General features: G+C 39.2%; 1 protein-coding gene across 12 annotated transcripts in view; it reads right to left on the bottom strand.

Annotated features, from left to right (window-relative positions):
- Positions 1-26,108, bottom strand: part of ptprub (protein tyrosine phosphatase receptor type Ub) — a 252,566-nt gene that overhangs the window by 22,191 nt on the left and 204,267 nt on the right. For 5 of the 12 annotated variants that reach the window (XM_037537134.1, XM_037537133.1, XM_037537136.1 and 2 more), the window contains 8 exons: positions 24,285-24,472; positions 20,514-20,586; positions 19,674-19,750; positions 16,753-16,770; positions 12,290-12,326; positions 10,401-10,498; positions 9,017-9,133; positions 1,230-1,384 (listed from right to left, as the gene is read on the bottom strand). In XM_037537134.1, coding sequence (XP_037393031.1) covers positions 1,230-1,384; positions 9,017-9,133; positions 10,401-10,498; positions 12,290-12,326; positions 16,753-16,770; positions 19,674-19,750; positions 20,514-20,586; positions 24,285-24,472 — 763 coding nt within the window. The remainder of the gene's footprint in view (positions 1-1,229; positions 1,385-9,016; positions 9,134-10,400; positions 10,499-12,289; positions 12,327-16,752; positions 16,771-19,673; positions 19,751-20,513; positions 20,587-24,284; positions 24,473-26,108) is intronic. The other 7 variants (XM_037537140.1, XM_037537137.1, XM_037537144.1 and 4 more) reach the window with 3 other exon arrangements.

Genomic DNA, 26,108 nt, shown 5'->3' with positions numbered 1-26,108 from the left:
AAATAAGATAAATACAAAAACAGATGGAGCAATGTAAATGAAAAGTGGCTAATAAAAGATGGAGTTACATTCCACAGTTTAGATGTATAACAACAGAAAGAGGCTTTTCCATATTTTCTATCCCTTCTAGAAGCTTTCTTTGAATTTTAGTACCAAATGTCAGCATTTCAGTATTTCTGTAACGTGGAGCGATGAGGAGGCGGATGCATATGCGGAGAAAAGCAATATTTATTCAGGGCAAATCTAGGGTCGTGGTCGATACAGTTCAGGAGCAAGAGGGACAGACATGACAAACACAGAAATCCAAATACTTAACAAAACACTTCGAACAGAACAAGCAAAACATCCAACACATCAAACATATCCAACAAATCAAACCAGCACTAGACTAAGGCAAACACAGGGCTTCAATACAAGAGGGTTAACGAGGGTTCACAAGACACAGGTGGAAAACAGGTGGAAACAATCAAGGCGGAGACAAAAAACAAGGGGCAGAAACAGTAGAACAAAAACAAAGAAGCACATGGACAGGACTAAAAGGTAAACAAAAGCACATGAGGAGACTGGGAGGGGCCAATTGTGACAATTTCAATATTTTTTTCTTGATTTTGTTCTGAGAAATATCACACAATGCTGGTAAGATTGTCTACAGAATCTTGATTTTCAGAGGAAACTGAAATGCATAATTACGTGTCAGGACAGCTATAAAAAAATGATATAATAATTCCTAACAACATCACCTAGAGGTGACATGTACACAGAGAAAAGCAAAGGCAAAGCAAAGCAAAGTTGATTTGGCACCTTTAGATCGCTCCATCATAAATCAATGATGCATGTTTAATGCATGATACGGCAGTGTTTACAGTGTGATGGTAGAGGGACAAAACCAGACATTTCATGTATATGAATGGAGCTGTGACAGACAATCCTGTCAACTCCAGCAGCAGCAGCAGTGTACTGCAACTGTCAGTCGAATGTTCGGTCCATAGTTCCGTCTAGTCAATGGAATAAATTGGATGTTGATTTTTTTTTTAGAAATATGGATGCTGAATATTCATAGTTCGAATCCCACTGTAAATATTCTTGCACAGCAACCGGAAATACATCATTAGAAACATGAACCATGTTCAAAATACTTTTTAGGATAAAACAATGGCTAACACTCCATTCCACTGTTATACCAATAATGCTGTCCTCATAGCTTCATCTACATGGTGTGGTTTGTGTACCTGCAGTGGACCACCACAGGTCCGGCATCAGCTGGTGTGGAGGTTTTTACCCGGCGGATGAAGGCTAGCAGACCTGTGGCGTGGTACGGCACTCCATGCTCAGGCCACGATGTAAAATGAAACTGCCGCACCTCATGCTTAGCTGAATAACCCCTCTGCAAAGCACACATTAAAACACTGCTGGAGATATACAGTAGGCAGTGCATCACTCATATACTTTAATTAGGTTATACAACCAGAACACTAACTTGTGCTCCCAGGTTTATTAGATTTACTGATACGTAATAAATCTTTTAGGCTCTAGTATGTGTTTATGATGAAATTAGGAAGGTGTGTAGAAAAAGAGACCAAACAGAAAGCCCGCCATCTGAACAGCAATGTTTATGACCTAATATTAGATAATATTTTATTAAACTCCACCTTATATTCTAGTGTTTAGTACCTTTTGTTGGCATTACAATCTTGGGAACAAGCAGTAAGGCTGTCTGACAAAAAAACATAATGTGTGATAAAGCTGTTAAAGCTGATAAATCATGATTAAAGTAACTCTGACCAGATGTGCAGCTACTACAGACCTGTGTAATGAAACCAAAACACAGTGCCAAGAAGTATTTAGACATTTGTGCCATACTTAAAAATGTTTAATAAAAAAGTATAATTTCTTATTTGGCAAATTATTCTTCAGAAAGGCAGCAGGTATGTTTCACAATGTTATTGTCTGAGCAGTTTTATAGCTGACCTCTGCAGGTTTGCAGCCAAAATGTTTTTGTACACTCATGAGCTCATGAATCCATCAATAAACACAAGCTCACTAACACAAGCCTGGCTTGAATTTTTCTCCAGGCCTACATTCTACATGCTAATGTAGTGGGAATAAAAGATCTACTGAAGAGATTTTTTATGGGTAGTTATGGGTATCTGTTAGCACTGTCCAGAATTTAACACCTCAAACTCAGTCTGAAGGGGACAATTTGGGTCAAGCTCTACAGCATTAGCCTTCCTACATACCACAGCTCTATAAAGCAAGTCATTTTTGCATGATAGTAGCCTGTTTTAAATGGTTTTTTACGATTACAGCTGGCAGACATAGCATTTTACAGGCTTCAAAATCTCACTGGAATTTCCAAATGAATACTTGACTTAAATTCACCCTTAAACACAATAATACTGGTATTTCAGAATATATCCAGCAGGCAGCAACAGCGTACTAAGCTAAGTCAGCTGATGAGCAGCTGTTCAGGTGCTCTTTGTTGCTGTGACACAATTGTAGCCCATTCAGCATTTATGAGTTGTTTCTATTACTTGCATAGCTTTTCTGAGTCTTGTATCTAGGGGTTAAGGGAGTAACAAATTACTCCGTTGTAATTATATTACAAATAACTGTTTTATTTTAGTCTTGTTTCACGTTTGTTTTCATTCATTATTTTTATTTATTTTATCAAGATTTTCTATTTGATACACCATTTACTTTTCTACCCCGTCACCCTGACGGAGAAGCGGCTTAGAAAATGGATGGATGGATGGATTTACTTTTCCAGCAGTGAGGGCAACACGCAGGCTGAGTTGAGCTCAGTCATAGCAGAGCTACAGAGAGTGAAGGGGAGGATTGAGGACTTGTTGAAGCTACAGGCTGATGTGATGCGAGGAGGACCTCCCTGGAAGCGACTCTGCATGTACCCTGCTCAGCTGGTGCGCCTAGAAGTAGCAAGCTTAGAGGACACTAGAGTCGCCAAACATTGTCCTAAGTACCAGAGAATCAAATGAACTGAAATCAGCTGTGGTATCTCATATGCATCGCTATACTTACATACATGAGATGCTCAAACTTGCCTTCATGGTATACCAACTTCTTATCACAATTTTTTTACCATGCATTTTTCTAACTGTCTAATAATTTACAGTGGTTCCTTAGGCATCTTTGCTCTTTTACCTCAAGTGACCACATGGAAAGCAACGCAGTTTATTGCGCTTTGACGTGAGGTGACATGCATGCCTGGCATCAAGTAGAGTTTAATGTAATAAATGAGCATCGTTAAAGTTTCAAAATGTCAAAAATACCATTCACTCTCCAGCCCATATATGGAAACTATGTTTCAAAAACAAATTCCTTTGAGTTAATTGTTTTTGTAATGTCATGCATCCACCTTTTCAGCCTCCAATAGTTTATCCTCACCTATTCACACTGAAGTTATAAGGAGTGTTTCAGCCTAGACTGCGTTTTGAATAAGGCACAATACAGGATAGCCTGTCAGCTTTGATATAATTACATATATCTTTACATGTGTCTTAACAGTACAGTTACAAAAGCAGCATGCTTAATCCTAATGGATAAAGAAAGGTTGCAAAATGGTCATGTAAATATTAATTATGGCTGGTTTAGGAGCATATAACAGAACAAATGTCATTGTGCATAAATTGACCTCAAGAAAAAGAATAAAATACAAGAAAAATCGGGCCCTTTAAAATGTTCTCTATATTCCATAAATTTCCAACTGTTGTTCTATTTTAAAAAGACTACACTTCTGAATACTAAATAGAGAAATAAATACCAACATAATGAATGTGCAAGTATCTGACTTATTCTGGCCAGTTCTAATCATGATGATGATAAATATAGGCTTCACCTATATTTCATGCATTGTTCAGTGTTCAGAGGAGAAAGAAGGTCAAGGTCATTTGGTTATGTTTTGGGAAAAGAAACAGAAACATGGAGAAGAAGAAGGCAGAGAGCTGATAACCATTTTCTATTTCTTCTGTAAACCTGATGCATTAGCACAAGCAGTAATGTGACAGAGATTTACTGGGCGGTTCAGCTCAGAAGAAGCTTGTTTCTCTCTGTATGTGTGTGTGGGGGTGTCTGTGTGTGTGTGTGTGTGTCTGTGTGTGTGTAGGTGTGTGTGTGTGTGTGAATCACGACTGTCAGCAGCGGTTGCCACTGCCCGCCTATTTGAATAAGCACAGGAGCGCTCCTGCAGTGTGTGTCTGACAGTGATGCAGTAATGCCCTGTTTATGCTGCTGTCACACACACACACACACACACACACACACACACACACACACACACACACACCCTCTGTCCCTGGCTTTGACTGACAGACGGACCCACCGCACTGCTAAAGCACACATCAAAGCCCTCCGTGAGTGCCGTACACAGAAGCAGCAGCAGTGAGAATGGGAGAGAGAGATGGAAAGAGAAAGATAGAGGAAGGCTAAAGCCAGTTAATTCCTCTGTATTCACTCCTATCCAGTCTATGTGTCCTGCTTTAGCCACACTTCGATAGATACAGCACGCTGCAGAGCATGCTTGGGTTAACAGCATCAGAAGTATAAGCAGTATAAGTTTAAATAGTATAGGTTTTTATGTTTATGTGTGTCTCCGCTAGGGTCTCAGAATAGCTGTGTTGTTGCCAAAAGGGAACCAGACACATAAAATTATGATATAAAGACCATAGACTGAATAATATTTAATAAAAATTCAATGTTTACTGAAATCCTGAACATTCAAAACTTCTGAACTATAACTAATAGGCTGCAGTTACTTTAGTACTTCTTTAGTTACACTAATGTATTTATTCTGCTATTATTGTAGGTGAATTAAAACATACAATATTCATATTATTTTTTAAATGGTATTAAGGACTACCTCACTCATCAATAATTCATTAACATTATTTTCATCCTGTGAACACAGAGTTCACATCTAATTGAGCATAAAAGTGAGTCCATAGTTTTTCCAATCGTCATAGACATCCAATGAGAGCAAATTGGACTATTGTAGGTCGAAGACCATCAAAGAGGAGAGGAGGAAGGCGGGTTAGAAGGCAGCGAGAGAGAAGGAAAGGCAGGGGTGTGGAGGTTAGAGTAGGGACTCTGAACATAGGGACAATGACTGGTAAAGGCAGAGAGCTTGCAGACATGATGGAGAGAAGGAAAGTAGATATTCTGTGTGTCCAGGGGACCAGATGGAAAGGAAGCAAGGCCAGGAACTTTGGAGGTGGATTCAAACTGTTCTATCATGGTGTAGAGAGGAAAAGAAATGGAGTAGGGATAATCCTAAAGGAACAGCTTGTGAAAAGTGTTCTGGATGTAAAGAGAGTGTCAGACAGGATCATGAGCCTGAAGTTGGAGGTTGATGGTGTAATTTTGAATGTGGTCAGTTCATATGCACCACAGGTTGGCTGTCAGTTAGAGGAGAAAGAGGAATTTTGGAGTAAGATGGATGAAGTGGTAGATGGTGTCCCTAGAGAGGAGAGATTAGTGATTGGTGCAAACTTCAATGGACATGTTGGTGAAGGGAACAGAGGGGATGAAGAGGTGCTAGGTATGTATGGTGTCACCTAAAGGAGATTGGAGATTGTAAAGTGGTACCAGGGGAAAGTGTAGCAAGGCAGCATAGGGTGGTTGTCTGTAGAATGCGATTAGAAACAAAGAAGAGGAAGAGAGTGAAGACAGAGCCAAAGATTAGATGGTGGAAGCTGAAGGAGGAGGATGGTTGCAGGCAGTTCAGGGAAAAATTGCAACAGGCCCTTGGGGGCAGTGAGGAGCTACCTGAGGACTGGGAAACTACAGCTAAGGTGGTCAGAGAAACTGGCAAGAATGTGTTGGGTGTTTCGTCTGGTCAGAGGAAAGAAGACAAGGAAAGTTGGTGGTGGAATGAGAAAGTCCAGGAGAGTATTCAGAAGAAGAAGGCAGCTAGGAAAAAGTGGGATAACCAGAGAGATGAAGGAAGTAGGCAGGAGTACTGTGAGGCTAGTCGCATAGCGAAAAGAATGGTGGCAAAGGCAAAGGCTCAGGCCTATGATGAGCTGTATGAGAGGCTGGACAGTAAAGAAGGAGTAAAGGACTTGTATTGTTTGGCTAAACAGAGAGATAGAGCTGGAAAGGATGTACAGCAGGTTAGGCTGATAAAGGATAGAGAGGGAATGTACTAGTGAGTGAACAGAGAGTGTTGAGTAGATGGAAGGACTACTTTGAAGAACTAATGAATGAGGAAAACGAGTGACAGAGGAGGACAACAGGGGGAGAGATAGTGGATCAGGAAGTGCAGAGAATTGGTAAGGTGGAAGTGAGGGCAGCTTTAAAAAGGATGAAGAATGGAAAGGCAGTTGGTCCAGATGACATACCTGTGGAGGTATGGAGATGTTTAGGAGAGAAGGCAGTGGACTTTTTAACCAGGTTGTTTAACAAAATCCTGGAGAGTGAGAGGATGCCTGATGAGTGGAGAAGCAGTGTATTGGTCCCCATTTTTAAGACCAAGGGTGATGTGCAGAGCTGGAGTAACTACAGAGGTATAAAGTTGATGAGCCACACCATGAAGGTATGGGAAAGTGTTGTTGAAGCAAGGCTAAGGCGAGAGGTTCAGATCAGTGAGCAGCAGTTTGGTTTCGTGCCCAGAAAGAGTACCACAGATGCAATTTTTTGCGTTGAGAGTGTTGGTAGAGAAGTACAGAGAAGGTCAGAAGGAGCTACATCATGTCTGTGGATCTAGAGAAGGCATATGATAGGGTGCCAAGAGAGGAACTGTGGTACTGTATGAGGAAGTCAGGTGTAGCTGAAAAGTATGTTAGGGTGGTGCAGGACATGTATGAGGATAGTGAGACAGTGGTGAGGTGTGCAGTTGGAGTGAAATGGTTTCAAGGTGAACATAGGGTTACATCAGGGATCAGCTTTGAGCCCCTTCTTGTTTGCAATGGTGATGGAAAGGTTGACAGATGAGGTCAGGCAGGAGGCTCCATGGACCATGATGTTTGCAGATGACATTGTAATCTGTGGTGAGAGTAGAGAGCAGGTGGAAGAGAATCTGGAGAGGTGGAGGTTTGCACTGGAGAGGAGAGGAATGAAGGTCAGTAGAGACAAGACGGAATACATGTGTGTGAATGAGAGGGAGGCAGGTGGAAAGGTGAAGATGCAAGGAGTAGAGATCGTAAAGGTGGATGACTTCAAATATCTTGGGTCAGCCATCCAGAACAATGGACAGTGTAGAAAAGAGGTGAAGAAGAGGGTGCAGGCAGGATGGAGTGGGTGGAGACGGCTGTCAGGGCTGATGTGTGACAGAAGGATAGCAGCAAGAGTGAAAGGGAAGGTTTACAAGACAGTAGTGCATCCTGCTATGATGTATGGTTTGGAGACTGTGGCTCTGTCTAAAAGACAGGAGGCTGAGCTGGAGGTGGCGGAGATGAAGATGCTGAGATTTCGTTGGGAGTAACAAGGATGGACAAGATTAGAAATGAGCAAAACAGAGGGACAGTGAAGGTGGAGCAGTTTGGAGTTAAAGCCAGAGAGGCCAGGTTGAGATGGTTTGGACATGTGTTGAGGAGGAAAAGTGGATATTGGTCAAAGAATGTTGGAGATGGAGCTGCCAGGTAGAAGGAGAAGAGGTAGACCTCAGAGAAGGTTTATGGATGTAGTGAAGGAGGACATGGAGATGGTTTGTGTAAATGTAGAGGAGGCAGTGGATAGGGCAAGATGGAGGCAGATGATCCGCTGCGGCGACCCCTAAAGGGAGCAGCCGAAAGAAGAAGAAGACATCCAATGAGCACAATGAGAGCAGCAGTAGCTGCATGTTTCAACCAATGATAATCTATATATATATATATATATATATATATATATATATATATATATATATATATATATATATATATATATAGAGCCCATGGTGTCCCTACTCAGTGATTGTAGTCTCTCACTATTGTTCTTGTTCAAACAGCTTGTGGATCTTTGTTACAAAGCAGGCTGTTAGTGAGAGCTGTAAATTTTCACTTTGCTACTGCTTTTGTCAGTTGTTGAGTTATCCATAGGTCTCAAAATGGCAGTCTATTGTAGTCTACACAAGATGCTGAAAGTACTGCTTTAAAAGCCATGCAGACAGCTGTATTTGAAGAATAGGGCTACAATTATGGATTCTATCGTAACATACAGCATGTCAGCAGCTGGGTTCAGTCTGCACTTCTACAGTATTGTTTAAGTCTTTCTTTCTATCTATCTATCTATCTATCTATCTATCTATCTATCTATCTATCTATCTATCTATCTATCTATCTGTCTGTCTGTCTGTCTGTCTGTCTGTATGTCTGTCTGTCTGTCTGTCTATTGTAACGATTGCCTACATGTATTAGTTGTAGCCCTCTGTGCGAGCTGGTGAGCTGCTGTAGCACAGCCTCCGGTCTGTTGTATCTATACTCTGAGCTATCTGGACAGTGATGGTGAGATGCGATGGTGACTTGTCATTAAATATGTGTTCTATCCCACATGGAGTGTGTTCCTGTCTGTGTGCCTCCAAAGAAGCCAGGAATCACTGCTAGCTCTTCCACCACATGCTCCTTTTTTCACCATTACACTATCTATACGTCAAGACAACCAGTGTCAAAAAGTTACAGAGACATTAGCAACTGCAAATGTAGATAGTGTAGTAGGAGACTGCAACTAGGAGAGCACAAGTGCAAGCAGAGACAGGGCATTTCCCACAGGAAACTGTTCTTACTTTCTCCTTACATTGTTAGTTAACATATCCATATACTATGGGCTGTTTTCATAATATTATACATTTTTAATCCTATCCCATTTCACCAACTCACTAATGGTCTCGCAGATATATGTGGTGTTATTCTCTGAGAGGGGAAGGTTGTCAAGGGTGAAGCAGTTTTTTTTCATACACATTCGCATGCTATATAGAGGCTGCATCATTAGCTAGTTTCAAAGTGAAGATGTCAAAGGGCTGTGGCTGCAACAGTGACCCCATGAGACTTAATAAGTGACCCATAAGAGCAATGCTCCAAATTCTTACCCTCTCTAAGGAGAAGGTGCGTACTGTGTATTCTGCCAGCATTTCTGTCTTCAGCAGGCTGATCTTGATGTCCCCGTACATCTCTGTGTCATCAGGCCAGTACTTACAGCACTTCACCTGCACATACACACAGCACAAATACATCAGATGGGCTCCAATGCTGCCAGCACAGACATATCCAGTAATTAAGAGTGGACACTGCACCTGGAGGAAAATGGAGACCTAGACAAGTTTAACTTTAGCTTAACCCTTTAAGCTCAAGATATATTAGATGTCCTATTCTTATTAAATGCTATTACTAAAATAATTACCTAGTTAAGTAATGAGGTACATTTGCAATCGATTTACATTCTGTATTGGCAGGTTTGAATCTACACTTTTGACCTTATTTTTGTTGTTTCAATGTCAACAAAAGACAAAAGCACAAAAAAACAATGCACAACAATACCTTTCACAAATCCTATTAGCCTCTTCTTTTTATCTCCTCTTATACTTATGAACTCAAATCTATCAATACATTAGTTTACAATTCAGTTTGAACACAATTTCTCTGCTTGTTTCAAAGAGCTACAAACAAGAAATAATTCACATGGAGCCATGCCTTTGTTATCACCAGCAATAACTGAGTCCTCTCCACATAGCATAACAGCCTAAACCTGGTACTAGGTCTATCCTTAACACTTTTGGGAATCAATTGATTTTCAACAGCTTTGTTACAGTTTGTTACTAAAGTGAACATCTATAGATCATATACTGGGGCTGTCCAAATAATACCTAAATCTAATCTTTATTTTAAAGCATTGGACTGCCTAGTCATTACGGCTTTCCAGTCAAAGACATATGTATAACGTTATGTAACAAACTCAACCCTTTTTTTCTTGTAGTCACAACAACTACAATAAGTGTCACATCTTGCATTAGGCTTCAGGCATCACCCATTTAGCACTGGCTTTCACAGCTTTCACAGCTAGCCAGCAAAAGGCATTTGGCATAATAGAACAAGGATTTCATAATGGACTAGTCTTAAAGAGTGTGATGCCAGTGGCAGATCCCACCCCTAGCTGACTGGTCTATTTCTGTTGGAGGAAATGGAAGAACATTATGAGTAAGAAACATTGAGACAGACTGATTGTATCACAGAACGGAAAAAAAAACAAACAAAAACAATAATGATGTCAAACGTATTGTATGAGGCTGGCCATGAACACACAGGAGATGCTGTTGGAATTGAAGGTGTAATAGCTATTGTTTGGCAAACAAAACATCATTATGGCACCAATTAATCTTATAATTTTTCAAATAAACACAAACAAACAAAGGCAACAAAACAAACAACAGTACAACAGTGGATAGTTAGAGCTTAGAAACATTAGATGGACTGTACCCTGCCAACCTCCACAAGCTTGGTGATCATAACGATGCTGAAGCAGTTCTCCTGCCACACCATCCTCCAGAAATCATACACTGTCTCTTGTTTAGGCCCTGCACACACACACACACACACACACACACACACACACACACACACACACACACACACACACACACACACAGAACACAAACACATATAAATGGGAGTAATTCAGTGTCAATCAGAGTCACAGACAGCAGGTTTGGTTTCTGCAGTGTCATTGTGTGTTATGAGGCAATCTGTAATTCAGAGAGAGTAACTCAATAGCAGCTGCTTCTCCTACTGGAGAACGGTTTGGATGTGGCCTGCTACGAGAGAAAGCAAAATTTCCCCCAATCAAGTGAGTGAGCCTTGAAATTCTATAGGGGGAAGACACACATATGCCACCCACAGACAATGATTTATTTAAGGGAATTCTGAAATATAAGGAGAGGAAAGGGAGGGAGACCTTGAATGACTTTGATCAAATGGTTGAGAGACCTGAGACACTTGAGGGGGGGCTGGAGTAAGACTTTCTGTCTCTCTCTCGCTCTCTCTCTCTCTCTCTCTCTCTCTCATCCACACCCACACCAACACATATACAAAAACACTGCACACATTTGTGTTTTATATCAGGTCAAGGCATCATGCACATGTACTGTATGTATTACAGATTACAGGTTTACAAGTTTTTTCCCAGTGACAAACACACTTCTGCACATTTAAATGCATTTTTATAGTACCCTTCCTGAATTTAACATATTGGGGGAAAAACAACATACATTGGGGCCTGTGCAAAAGTTATGGCACATTTTTATTTTTTATTTAAATGTAATTTATATTTCCAATATTCCAATATCTATATTTGCAGGAAAAAAAATTATTCACTTGTTTCCACTTTTGCACCCAAATATATATATATATATATATATATATATATATATATATATATATATATATATATATATATATATATATATATATATATATATATATATATTATCAGGGAAAGGAACTGCTATTACATAGCAGTTCCTTTATATAGCATATAGCACATTTGACACAATATCCAGGGCCTTTTGTTTCACTTTGCTTTTGCAAAATTTTGAGAAAAAAACATTTAAGGGTATTTCTTATTGTGAGACAATCAAGATATATTTACTAAATCACAGCCATATTTGTTATATGTTATTTGCAATATCACAAGCCTGCTTGTGTTTTATCATTTACAAACGACACAATACAATATGTTATGTAAAATACCTTTCATATCAAATATTTCTGCTTTTGTGGTTTTAATACATGAAATATGTAGCTTTTGTTAAAAGCATGACACTATTTTGCTGGTTCTGACATTGAAGGTTAGCCCACACACGCACACACACACACACACACACACACACACACACACACACACACACACACACACACACACACACCTAGGGTCTTTTTCATTGTTCAGAGGGCTCACAGGTGTTGTGGTCTGTGAAATGTTGGGGGGTCAGGTATGAAGACAGCAGGCAGTAATCCTTTGCGCTGCAGGATGACTACTCTTCACACTGCCCTACAAACTGTTTACAGCTATAATTATCACTGCTCACAAACCATTAGCTTCAGTCAGAGTGTGTGTCCTTCCTACCTTGTTCATTTCTCTCTCTCTCTCTCTCTCTCTCTCTCTCTCTCTCTCTCTCTCTCTCTCTCTCTCTCTCTCTCTCTCTCTCTCACTCACACACACACACACAAACACTCTAATGAGGTGTTTGAAGAAGACTTACTCTGACCCCATGGGTTCTTATCTTGCTGGACACACACAAACACAAATACATACATTCACACACACACAAAGTGTGGCACTACAGTGTGGGGCATGCAGAGATACTCACCCTGTGTGGCGATGAAGTGGTTGGATCGATGGTAGCCCTGAAAGACAGGCAAGAGAGGACATGCTGAGTAAGCCATCTGTGCCTTAGGCACAGCCAGATGAGCATCTCTCGCTCTCTCTCCCCTCCGCTCTGTCACTTCCACTAGCTACTTCCTTCCCACCAGTGCTCTCTCTTTCACTCTGCTTTCCTTCTTCATTTCTCAAATTCTCTCTCTCTAAACCTCACTTAACTGCTAATCATTACATGCCTGAAGAGGACTAGAGGGATCTGTCCTCTCTAATGAACAACTAGTTTTGCTAAATATTTAAACAGTTAAAGTGTAACCATTTCAAAAAAAGAATTAAAAAAATGGAAAAACGTGTTGATGCACTTTGTGGCCTCTTTTGAGGTTCTCCCCTGTACCATTTTTGTGGAAACTACACACCTGGGTACGTCCTGTCAGAGTAAAGTGAGAGAGGTTTATACTCTGCATGTGTGCTCAAATTACTTATTGTGAAGCCACTTATAAACTGTAGGAGCTGTTATTTTTGTGGCTTGTTTTGGTAGCAGTAGCCTTGCCCCTGCAGGAATGCTGTACCTAAAAGAGTCCTTGGGCTAGCTTCCTAATGCTACATTCACAGACCATTGTATGTGGATAAACATGTTAACTGGCATTTAGCTGTGATTTAGCTGTGTCAGGTTATGCAAAATTAATGGACAATCTATAATCAGATTTTAACCCTATACTGACCGCACTATTGCACTTCCTCTATGAATTGCAATGTGAACTTATTAGCAGTAACTGGTATCAACTACAAGGTGGTAATTATCCATTATCTTTGTTGGCCTAGAAATTTCATATTAGTATATCCTTGTACAGCATTTTGTTTTGATGGTGACCACACATTTTTTGGACTAGGACAATTCATGAAGCACCTTAAAGTCACTGTGACCTTGGTGTTCTGCAAAAAATCCTTTTTCTTATTCTCCTGACAAATAAATCCAGGCTCTGCACTACTGTCAAACACTTCTATCCAAACAACCAGAAGCCCCCAAAATATCTTAACAAGTCTAGATCAGGAATATCTACACTCACATATGCAACACTGTGCTATGTTTGGCACCGGTGGAGAGGGAGAGTCACTTGAGGCGTGCTGTGTGTTGCAAAGCATGCAATTCATTCATCAAAGACAGCCTTTTGTCATCGAGCTATCTGGAGATGCTGCAGCAAATTAGATCTGTTTTTATTAAACAGACAATAGCGAAAATACTGGAGACATGATTTTCGTTGTTGCTGCTGCATTTAGGAACACTGAAATTGCCTCCTTTATAGATCATCTCAAAGTCAAACCATTTTCCGTACACATACTCAAACAGACACAGAACAGAGGCAACAGTACAAAGAAAGCGAGATTCTTCCAGGGAGATCCCAAAGTTTTTCCCTTGGCAAAAGAAACCATCAGATCAAGTTTGAGGAGCTCGGAGGTAGCAGAGCAGCTACGTGCAGCAACATTGAGATTATGTCTGAGCGAGCAGCGGCCTTTTTGTATCGCTTTGAAATGCGCACTAAGTGGCGTGGGACTATGAGGCTCTTATTTAATGGGCGATGTTAGTGCAAACAAAGCGGTTCTGATGTAGAAGCTGTCAGCTCTCGTGGACTTTATGTGGAAGCTGACACAATGCAAGAACAAACCAAATACCATAGAAGACGCTTTGACACCGATTTAGGGTTCGCTCTGTCCTGACTCTCATGCTGAATTTATCTCATTCTATGTCAGTAAAGCTAAAAACAAGAGCTCCAGTGTTTAGAGATTTAACTGTACTAGATTTCTCCTTGACAACCACCTTTCGATCCTAATAACTGCTGTTAAGCGTAACAGCCAGAATAGCTAGGTGGAAAGCGCCATCCCCAGATTCCGACTGAATAATGCCCAGCAGCACACAGAAGCTTAACAGGATTCAAAGTGAAAAGACACAACGGTCCTCTTAGAAAAGTTCTACGTTTTTGACACACTATTAGACACAGTGCTTTACTGAACAAAGTCCTGTCTCCTGTGAAAGCGCTTAATAGATGGATTAAACTTTACATAAAATTGCTTCGTATTATGAACACTACGAGTCAAAAGTTTGGACTCACAAGACTGTATTGTATACTTTGCAAGGCTTATGCTTAAATACTTATTTTAGAAATTTTTATAATCACAGAATATGCTTGAATTAGGTATGAATGCAAAATGTACTTTTACGGAGCCAACAAGTACTCAGGATCTTCCAGCCAAAAGTGTGTAAAGCTGCATCAAGACATAAGAGGGATACTTTAAAGAATCTAAGACATCTGTGATGGCCTGTAGAAACCTGTCAGATACTGCTAATGTCTATGTTGCAAATATCAATATCAATCAGGTCAATATCAAATCACATTTGACATTGCATTTTCTGTAGTTTCTGAAACACGATTTTCAAAATTTTATTATGTACTCTTTACACTTTTAACTCTTAAAATGTATTTTTTAAGTGTAATATATTTACACTTTATTTCACTCTTAAAAGTAAAGAAACAACAACAAGTTCTTTGAGCAATGTTATAGAGATCCATGGTTGTAAATTAGTGTGTGTGTGAGTGTGAAGAACCTTCTAAAGGTATATATTCATATAATGTAAAGGTTCTTTACCAATTTCAAAGTTTGTTCTAGAACCTTTACGATATATGGTGAAAAAAATCTTCACAGTCACACATCTCATTTACAACAAATGAAACATTCTTTAGGGAAACAAAAATGGTTCTTTCATGGCATCACACAAAAAAGAACCTTTCCTGGCACCTTTATTTTTAAGAGTGTATGTGTGGCGACACGTCCATCATGTGGACAGGCCTCACAGCATGGTAGAAAACAGCAAGCACAGTGCCCAATATTTGAATGACCTCATTAATGGTAAACATCTTTGTCATCACAAAAAAACTGAAATAAATGATAAGTAGTTATCAAACCAATGTGTCCAAAAAGCTAAAGTGAAAGTTACAGTCAAAAAATTGACAAGACATAGCACAGTGCCTGTGAAGAAAGGAGGTGTGTTAAATCTTTTATATTGTGCTCTGCTCTTACTGTTAAAACAGAACCTTAATGGAATGTTTTTGAATCTTTTAAAGGTGCCAGAGAAAAACTATTTAGATTAGCATAGTTGAATAAGGAGAGTTTGGTACATGACACTGATGTATCCTAAACCTAAACCACCCCCAAAAAAGCAAAACAGCTTGTTTCATTCTAATTAGGGATGGAAAATCGTAGACATGTAAAATCATCTGGGCTTTTTTTGTCTCGACCAAAGTCACATACCCTTAATGTGATTTTCCCAGTTTTGGCTTTTTTACCTTTAAATGTCTCATGTTTTAAACGTGACTCAAAATTTTGCCATGTGAAGGATTTCTGTAGGCCCCCACATGTTAGTTTTGACTTATTTAACACTTTCTGGTCACTGCATAATTCCATATTTTATTTTAAATTTATGGTGTCATCACTATCACAAGGGTAACTAAAACAGAGGGGTGTCAAACTGAGTTCCTTCCAGGGCACAGCTCCATTAGTTTAGTGTTCTGCCTCATTAATCACATCTGATTTAACTCTTCAGCTAATTAGCACAGCCTTAATGAGAACAGGGACATCTTTATCTATGCAGAGCTGTGGAAGAGCCAGAAATATCCCACCTTGACACCATCTATTCTAAAACATGGAAAATGGCGATATGATATATATATATATATATATATATATATATATATATATATATATATATATATATATATATATATATATATGATACATAATATATGATAAAAATATGATACATTTCCAAACATAGGATTTGTACTGTCATTCTGAATCTTTTTCTGAGGAACATTCATTTGGCAGCTCATTAAACGTTTCTATATCTATATATAGCAAATGTATATATGAAACAAATACAGAAAACATCATTATTTAAACTTGTAAAAGAAAGCAAATACCTTCTGTTCCTGTGTGTGCCTTATGGCTATATGACTCAAGCATTTTATTCTGACTTTCTATGGCAGAAATCCTTTGTTTTCAAAGAATTTGTGCATTGCAAACTGAGATTATGAGATTTATGGAACTAAGTCAATACACAAAGGTTATCTTCAGTTTTATTTATCCACCTTCAGAAATTCTGCGATGAAAGCATGTTAGGAAGAGACATTTGACGACAGGTGTGTGATCTGTCTGTCAGTTTTTCACACTGTGATGGCTGGATTACACATAATAAAGCTTGGGTGTGGAGTCCAGGAGCTTGTGCTCCTCAGGAAGTGGACACAGGAGTGGAAAGACAACAAGGAAAGCACAGTGTGAGCAATGTTTCACATTATTTACTAGCATCACCTCACAAAAATAGAGAGCTATGGGGTTGAGAGGAAGAGATGGGGGAAATGGAGGAGAGAAGAAAGAGAGAAGAAAGAGCAGCGAAGTACTTACTTCCCTGTTTATCCGAATCTACAGGGTCCAAAGTCGTAGAGGTGGGGAGGGGGGTAGAAAAAGAGAAGACAGAGGCTAGTTAATGAGAAGCTGAAAGAGCTGTGGGAGCAGGAGGATTGACAGATTACACAAAGAAAGCTGAAGAACAGATAGAGACAGAAATGGGGAGAGAGAGAAACAGAGAGAGAAGGAGGAAGTGTTAGCATACGACATTAGAAATGGATGTACATACTTGCATGAGTGTGTAAATGGGGATATGGCAGGTGTGTATGTTTAGAGTGTATGTTCAGAGCTGTGCAAAAGTCAGAGATCACCTTTAATTTATTTACTTTCCAGTCAAAACAACCATTAAGTACAAGATACTCATTTTTCTGAAGATATTACATATAAGGAAATCAAGTTGCCTGAAGAAAGGGAAAGCTGAAGAAAAGTAATAGTTCCCAAAACCAGTCTTCAAAACATGATTAAAAGATATAGAAAAAATGGAACTCCGACCGTGTAAGACCAGGCCTACCACCAAAACTGCCACAATCAGATAAACAGTACTTAAAGCTTTAATCTTTGAGAGAGATGAGAAAATTAAGTTCTGCTCTTGCTTCAGATCCGAAACAATCCACAGGTGTTTCTTACACGGTGAGAAGACAACTCAGCACTATGAGTCTGAAAGGATGTGTAGCTGTCAAAAAGCTCTTACTCAGAAAAGAAACTAGACAAAAAGAAAATGTGTAAATCAGACAGAAACTGCTGATATTCTCAGACCAATGCATTGAGCATCCTAGAGTCTGGACCCCAGAGTGACACTGGCAGCATCACTGATTACGTTTGGGATTACCTGGACTGTGAGAAACAGAAGATGTAGCCAACTTTGTGGAATATCGCAGCAAATTGTTTGAAAAAACAAAAGCACACAACCTGAAAAGCAGCAAATTAGAAGCAGTAAACACTAAAACATATCATACTGATATTATATTTAGTTGTTCACACTGTGTGAGATGTTCTGTTAAATCTGTGTTTTTTGCTTTTTTTCCTGATGCTACAAAATTAATAACTTGTGCTTGATGGCTGTTTTGACAGGAAATTCAACAACTGCAGGGTGGTCTCTGACTTTTTCACAGCACTGTGTGCGCTGGATTTATGTGTATTCACACATGCTTACATGACATTTTAACATTCTGCCACACACTAAAAGCACCCTCTCTTAAGCCAGCAAACTAATAAAAAAACAAACAAACAGCCCAAGAGGAGAGAAATCATTTGAGGGTGAGAGTTAATAATTTGAGACTTGTGGCCAACTGCCATCTAACTAAACACTACTCTTACAACTCAGGTGTTTTGTACAAACCTCATTATGAAAACACTGGCAAAAGCCTTCAGGCTGTGTGAGTACATCTAACAAAGCCTGGATCCGCAAGCCCCAAACCTTAATGGCTACCATCATCATGATGGGAGTCTAAATAAAGGACCTGAACTTACCTTAACACAATCCTTAAAAGCCTCTTTTTACTGCCCATTTAAGCAAAACATCAACAAGGACGAGAACAACAACAGCACAGCCACCACATCCTTTATTCTTTCAGCTGCACTTTCTTTACCCTTCCCTTAATGAGCCTCAGCATTTAGAGGCTGGATAATGACCAAAAATAAATGCTCATTGATTCATGTAGTCCAGGCCTTTTTTCATTTTTTTTTTTAAGCAATGACAACGTCATTTTGCTTAATACATGAAACTTTGCTGCCAATGGGTCAGTGTTACAGAAACAGATTCAAATTGGTAACTGAAAATGAATTAATTAGTGCTGCTTTTTACTTTAATGGGTGTTTGACTGTTTATGCTTTTCAATTTTCAGTGTCAATAGTTATGTAAAACTACATATAATGATATAAATATATTTATGTAAATAATTATTTATTTATAGCAAAGACTAACTAATCTAACCTTTAATTAAGAAATGCAGGTGAAAAGGTTAAAGCCTGTCTGAGACTACATTCAATTACTGATCACAGTAAATCTGAGGAAAGTAATTATATATATTTTTTTTCTAAGCCGCTTCTCCAACAGGGTCTCGGGGGGTGCTGGAGCCTATCCCAGCAGTCATTGGGCGGAAGGCAGGACAGTAATTATATATGGCTTCAAAAAACATATGCATGTGGCTGTTTGAACTTGGACTTCTTTATATATATATATATATATATATATATATATATATATATATATATATATATATATATATATTTGTTTTTTTTTTGTTTTTTTCAAGCCATAGAGCAGCAATACAGTCTAACTTTCTCTTAGGAGGAGGTAGCCTCTGAATGGATCACATAAATAAACAAGTCTAGACACATAGACAGTCAAGGTGAGCACTGTCTGAAGCAGAGCACTCTGATTTAATTCCCCACAGATTTAGCAGCCTATGTGAAAAGAGGCATTACATGCTTTGTATATGTTAGTAAAGAAAATGGAGTGCAGGTGGGGTTGCGGCATATAATTAGGGGTATCAATTGGTTGTCATTAGAAGAAAAGTTTTCCAGGAGGAAAAAAAAATACTGTGATGGGCCTACACAGATCAGCTTCTTCAAAGAGGCATGCAGACACAAGGCAACTCTACAGCTCTTAAGCACTCTACCAGTGCTAGGAGACAGCCTAAACAGCACATTTGACAATAATCGCAAAGCAGATTTGCCAGCACCATGATCAATACAGCAAAGAATCTATGGAGCAAATCCCCAAACTACCTCTGCAGGGAAATTTAATTGTGAGTTCAAAGCTCCAATGGACAACAATGTCTGCAATCTTTCAGGTCAGAGCAAGCAGAGAAAGAGGGACAGCCGATACAGACAGGGGATTGACACAAGGGGGGAGGTGGGTAAACACAGAAAACACTGTGGTTGTTTTGTGAAAATAGGTAGGACTGAGGACTCACATCGATGTAATTGGCATTGATGTAGTCGGAATTCGGGTCTCCAAGTAGAGGGTGTAACTTCACTCTGTGGCGATCATCTGAAACGCGCCCAAAAACACAGACACACAGATGTAAAAATGTTAGCTGGAAATCTGGAAATGTTTGATAAATAATTTTGCAAATGTCAAAGATCCTGTTTACAAACTGTCATTTCATGTAACTTGTATCTGAATTGTAACCTGATGAGATTTTAATGTATGCATTTTTTACACTTGGTAGTCAAGTGCATCTCTGGTTAGTCAGACTAAAATTTGATATTTGATCGCTAATAAGTGCTATATGCATAAATGCTCATAAAAAGAAAAATAAAAGTTGTTCTTCATTTCTGTTTTTTCATATTCTATGCAAAGGTTTAGTGGCTGCCTCAAATGTTTTTAGCATTTAAATATTTTTTTCCTGCAGCACTGTTTTGTGACATAATTTATTGTTTGATATTTTGGTTGTTAAATAAGGTTTGGAGAGACTGATGTATTTGTATTTGTATGTCTGGCTTAAGTAAATCCACCTACTGAGGTCATCTGGGCAATCAGATTTAAATCTGTTTTAAGTGAGTTTTGCATTTATACCTGTGTTGTAATGTGAATAATCCCTATGTGTATAATTTTGATATTCATGAAGTGGCCAGATGTAAACAGGGTGACAATCTTGACAGTCTGGTAACTTAAAACATGGCTTGGTAACAAAAAACAGTACATCAATAATAAGGAATCTGTAGATGTAGTTCTTTAAAGCAGCAATGTAATATAAACGTATTTGGGGTGTCCACTGTTGTCTTTAATATAAGATAAAAAGATAACTCACAACCCATTAACGTATCATGTCTTCCCTTATTTTTATCCTTCTTCTTTGTGACATCCCAGCCTTCAAAGAAGCTCTAGAAAAGAGATCAGGTACATTTATCAAATTCCTATAAACAAATGTTATACAAATGTTACAATATCAAACTAATAATGTCCTCAGCAAATATTAGGTCCACTTTTATTAAGCCACTGACAGTTTTGAGTAAATATAATGACAATTTTGAAAATTCTTGTAAACATCAACATTTCTGTGGTCAACTAACATCTGCAAAGCTGGGCAAAGCTAGTGCGTCTACAAACTCATATCTTTCTCTGCTCAAGTAAAAGTGCTGCCTTTGACCAGCCATAGCAATAAAGAGAACCCAATTTATAATGTCACAAAAAAATCTAAAATTTTCTTCATGCCTGTCCATATTTCCTTTGTTTCTATGGCAACACACTAAAATAAACACTCATTAGCCGTAGACCCCCTGTGAGAGGGCTGGCAATATCAGTCACTTTTGGTGGTTGGTAAAAAACAAACAAAAAAAACAAAAAACAAAGGAAAAGCTGATAATCTGGACAAAATCATCACCATGACATTCAGTGCAAAAAAAAAAAAAAAAAAGAGAGAGAGAGAGAGAGAGAGAGAGAAAGGCATCATAGACTTTATACCCCCCAACCACTCACAAAACTACCCTGCCAAGAAACAAAGTCTAGGATTACACACTGCCACCTTCTCTGTACAGTTAGCGCTATTCTCTAAAGGCTCTACTCCACTCCTCAGGTTTGCCCAGCACAAAAGCATGCCCCAAGAGTACTGTTTAGCAGAACTAGATGGCTGAACAAAAAACAGGTGAGGGGGCTTACACAGAGCACTTAACCACAGAGCAAACAACTATAATTACTGTCCATTATAGGTAATGACGACCCACTGAGGAGCTGAAGTGGCTCATAAGCTCTTGTTAGGAGTGAGTTTAGTTAGGTCTCATGTGCAATGCTCATCATGTGCACTCTCCACTCCCCATCTTCAGACCATCATTGCTCCAATTAATGCCAGATGAATAATTCTCTCAAATTTTTATATATATATATATATATATATATATATATATATATATATATATATATATATATATATATATATGATTACTGGGCTATCTCAAATACTAAAATACTCACTATCCAGGGCTTCACCTCCTGTACATTCTGTGAACACTAACCAAAAGATTGTAGTAACTATAGTTAAGCAAACATACTACTATTTTAAAGAATTAAGTTGTTAATGCAATACAATTGTAATTTATCAGATAAAAAATAAATGAACAGACTAGCATAATTGCATAATTAAGAAATTAAGCAGAGTAGTTTGGCCATTACAAAAAAAAAAAAAAAACAACAACACACGAACACTTCAGCATGCCCTATAGAAGCAGCAACATAGGGCACAAATATTGCCCTTTTCTGCTCAACTCTGAAACAATCAATAAACTCTTCATACCTTTTAACCTTGACCTAGAGGAAAAATCACTGGGGGATCAGGTACAGGGAGCTCAATCTCTCTATCTCTCTGTCTCTCTCCTTATCTTTGCCAATGCCTTCTTCATCTTTCCATCATGGTCTAGATCAATGACCAGTGTTCTTCTTCCACTGGGAAATAAGGTTTATGAGCTGGTGTTTGGGGTCAGGCTCAAACTTTTCCCCTCTGTTTCATCTCTTCCCATTATGAGGTCTAGTGATAAACTCAGTTCTTACACACACACACAGATACAGTAGGTGCACACACATACACACAAAAAGTGTGTATATTGATTTTGGACCAAGTCTGTTCCACCTGAGGGGAGGGGGAGTTTAATGAGTCCACAAGCAGAGTTCCAGAGGGGCTGGCTCGCACTGGCACATTGATTGGACAGAATGATGTTTTGTCTCATGGTTTTGCTTGTGGAGAAACTGACAACAGGGGCAGACGAGTCCACAGTACACAAGCTCACCACTGAGAAGAGAAGCTCAAGTGGAAAATGATGGGCCAGAGCTTGAAAAAAACAGAAAACTGACTGTAACTGTCTAAGTACATATGTCTGATTAATGACTTTACTCTAAGCTTCACTGTACTTCTTCATGAACTCATGTTTACTCATTCCCCTCTGAACTAAATTATTACATTAAAATTCACTTAAAATAAAAGACTGTATAATGTAACAACACATAAGTCAATTTCCAATGTAATTTCTTTATGTTAATTAATACTGATAACTGGAGTCAGCATTCATCCAAGATGTGACTTTCACCTGGCCTGTCATAAAACAAACAAATAAGCAAAACAAGAAACAACATAATACTCCCCAAGTACAACATGGTATAATCAAAAGAGATTTCAGAGAGCCCCAAACAAAGCTGAAACTCATAAGACATAAGTTATACAAGCACTTTTTCATCCCTTTTTTTTAAGGCTACAGGGATGCTTTCATTCAGCTGCAAAGAATTACTGACATCAAGATGTGATGCTGGGCAATAAGTCCTGACTCACAGATGATGCTCCAGTTCATCTCAAAGGCATTTAATAGGGTTGAGGTCAGGGCTCTGTGCAGGCCAGTCAGATTTTCCACATCAAACTCAGCAAACCATTTCTTTGTGGATCTTGCTTTGTGCACTGGGCCTGTCATTCTGAAAGCAGTTGCCACTAATTTTGAGGCACACAGTTCTTGGGAATGTCACCGAACACTGTAGGAGTCATGGCACTAAATAATCCAACCCAAACCACAAGAATGAGCCCCAGACCATTATACCACCTTCTCCACCAAACCTTAGAACGGATACAATGCATTTAGACAGGTAGCGTTCTTCCAGTGTCCTTCAAACTCAGATTTGTCTGTCAGACTGTCTGATGGTGCTTTACATCACTGTCACTGAGGAGAATTTTTCTGAGCTACATAGCTCATTGGTACTATGCTTCATCTCATGCTACATCTCATGGCTAAGCTGTTAATGCTCCTAGATCATTATACTTCACAATAAGATAACCTATTGTTGACCAGGGCAACTTCAGCAGCAGAGATATAAACTGACTTATGAGAAAGATGGAATCCTATAATCACAGTATTCAATGCAAGTGTTCTAATTCTGCAATTCTACAGTCAATGTTTGTATTTATAGACTGAATGGAGGTATGCTTGATTTATGCACCTATTACTGATTGGTGAGGCTAAAATAGCAGAAATCAGAGCAGATTTTGACATACTTGTGGACATATACTGTATATACTGAATGACAAAATATATGCATGTATTTTTCTTACATGGCATTTTGAGTTCGGTGCTATCACATCACAACAAGGACATGCTTTTGACATTTTTATAACATATATATTATGTACGTGTTTCTTCTTCTGTATGGGGTATATGAGTGTATGCAAGTATATGGTGAGGTGGAATAAGGAGGGGACTGCACAATGGTCTGTCTGACAAATCACCCTTGCTATAGAATAGATAAGACACATTGTGAGACTCCTGGAGACTGCAGCTCTTGCAGCATGACATCTGCTCCTATGAATGCTGTCATCCACTCTAACAGTGACTATTTATTAATGTCCCTCAGCATATTTGGTGACAATAGACTAAGCACAAGTGTATTTCAATTAATTGAAGCAATCTGTTGGAGACAGCTGTGGGACATTTATAAATACTGGAATAAATCACTAGAAAGACTGCCCCTCTCTCTAGCCTTGCTATCAGAGACAGGAGAGTCTGAAAGGAACTGTCAGTGCAGTCATTTTGCTTTTTGATTCAAATCTCACCTCATACTCCTGTTTGAAACCATAGCCTTCTGCAGTCTTCATCTGGTTGATGTGCTGCAGCAGGTCAGCAACGCGGACGGCTGGATGAAGCTGTCCCGTGTGATAGGGAGAGCCCTTACGCCCACACTGTCTCCTGGGCGAGCCACCAAGCAGACTGCTGGACTCATTCATGGAGCTGCGTGGATCACCTGAGGAGAAACATTCACAAATAGACACAGACACACACACACACATGTTTCACTACTCTGAAGCATTTAAGAAGGAAATTGTCTAGACACAAAAACAGAAAAGACTACCAGGGGCATTGTCTCTTTTAGCTCCTGTGTAATTATAAATTCATAAATGTGATTGTGGAGAGCATTATAAATTCATAACCTCAGCTGTGCATGAAAGTAAATTAGCAGTCAGATGTGAGGAATGTGAGATGCAGCCAGCATGTATGCAACAGAACATGCTGCAGACTCGAGAGAGTGGACGAGACAGCTTTGAGATGAGCCATTAAAGCTTCATTTTGATCAAGAGAACTCCTCCTTCAAACATCAACTATTAATTTTTCGTTGAATCAAACAGTTTTGAGCCAAATAAATTATTTTGTATTTTCGCCCCAATTTCCACAAGAAAATTAAACTTTGAATCAGAATGCATATACTCCCTTTCTCTTTCTGTCTCTCTTACACATACACACATGCACACAATGTGTGTGTGTGTTTGTGTGTTATCACTGGCCTCCTTATTAGGTCCATGTAAAGTGCTCACCTACGTGACCAGCAGACCTAATAAGGAGGCTGAAGAAACAGTAGTGTAGTGGTGGCATGTTAGTGTGTGTTGCACTGCACAGCTGTTGGTGCTTTTAAACACCTCAGTGTCATTGCAGAACTGAGAATTGTCCATCAACCAAAACAATCCAGCCAACAGTGTCCTGTGCAGACTCCCTACTTAGTTCCCTTAAGTTCAGAAGAAACATTGCAGGTGTCTATAAAATACATATATAGAGAGATGTATGTACTATATGTGGGAATGTAAACACAGGCATTTTCTGTATAGTTCTTTTCTACATTCTCTCTGATGTGCATTACAAAGGTTCTTAGTGGGCCATAGGAAGTGTCATGATTTAGCTCCTGTAGTCTTACAGCAGTTCAGCTGCATGCAGCAGCACAAATCCTATAGAACAGGGGGATGTAGGTGAGCTGAGTCATTAATTTAAGTGTGCCAGAAAGGCTGAACAGGTTGGAAATGATCTAAACTGAAAGAGCACTGGTATTCACTCAGGTGTGAGTCACTGTGATCTGGAGCTCAGCACTTATAAGGTATACCTGACTGGAAAGGTGCATGAGTTATTATTTTTTTTTTTACACATTTTGATTTCTTAGCCATAAAGTGTATGAAAAATATCAACAAATGTGGAATAGTTTGCAGTATGGGTATAAAAGCTTTAAGATTGTTGCATGACTGTTAATACTGGAAATGTGTATTCGAGGAGACCTAATAAATGGCTAACATAAACTTGTCATTGTATCATATCATGGAGCTGGTGGATGTTAGACACCTTGGGCTCCTCCACCTTCCACTTGAGGATGCTCCGCAGGTGCTCAATTGGGTTTAGGTCTGGAGACAAGGGAGGGGATCATGCTCTGTTTCAGAATGTCACAGCACATGTTAGAATTCATGTGTCCCTCAATGAACCGCAGCTCCCCAGTGCCATCAGCACTCATGCAGCCCCAGACCATGATGCTACCATCACCATGCTTGACTGTAGGCAAGAGATGCTGGACACCATCTGAACCAAACATGTTCATCTTTGTCTCGTTAGACCACAGGACATGG

This window comes from Pygocentrus nattereri, chromosome 3 (assembly GCF_015220715.1).
Source record: "Pygocentrus nattereri isolate fPygNat1 chromosome 3, fPygNat1.pri, whole genome shotgun sequence".
NCBI lineage: Eukaryota > Metazoa > Chordata > Actinopteri > Characiformes > Serrasalmidae > Pygocentrus > Pygocentrus nattereri.
Note: the sequence above shows the minus strand (reverse complement) of the source record. Positions and strands in the feature narration are given on the sequence as shown.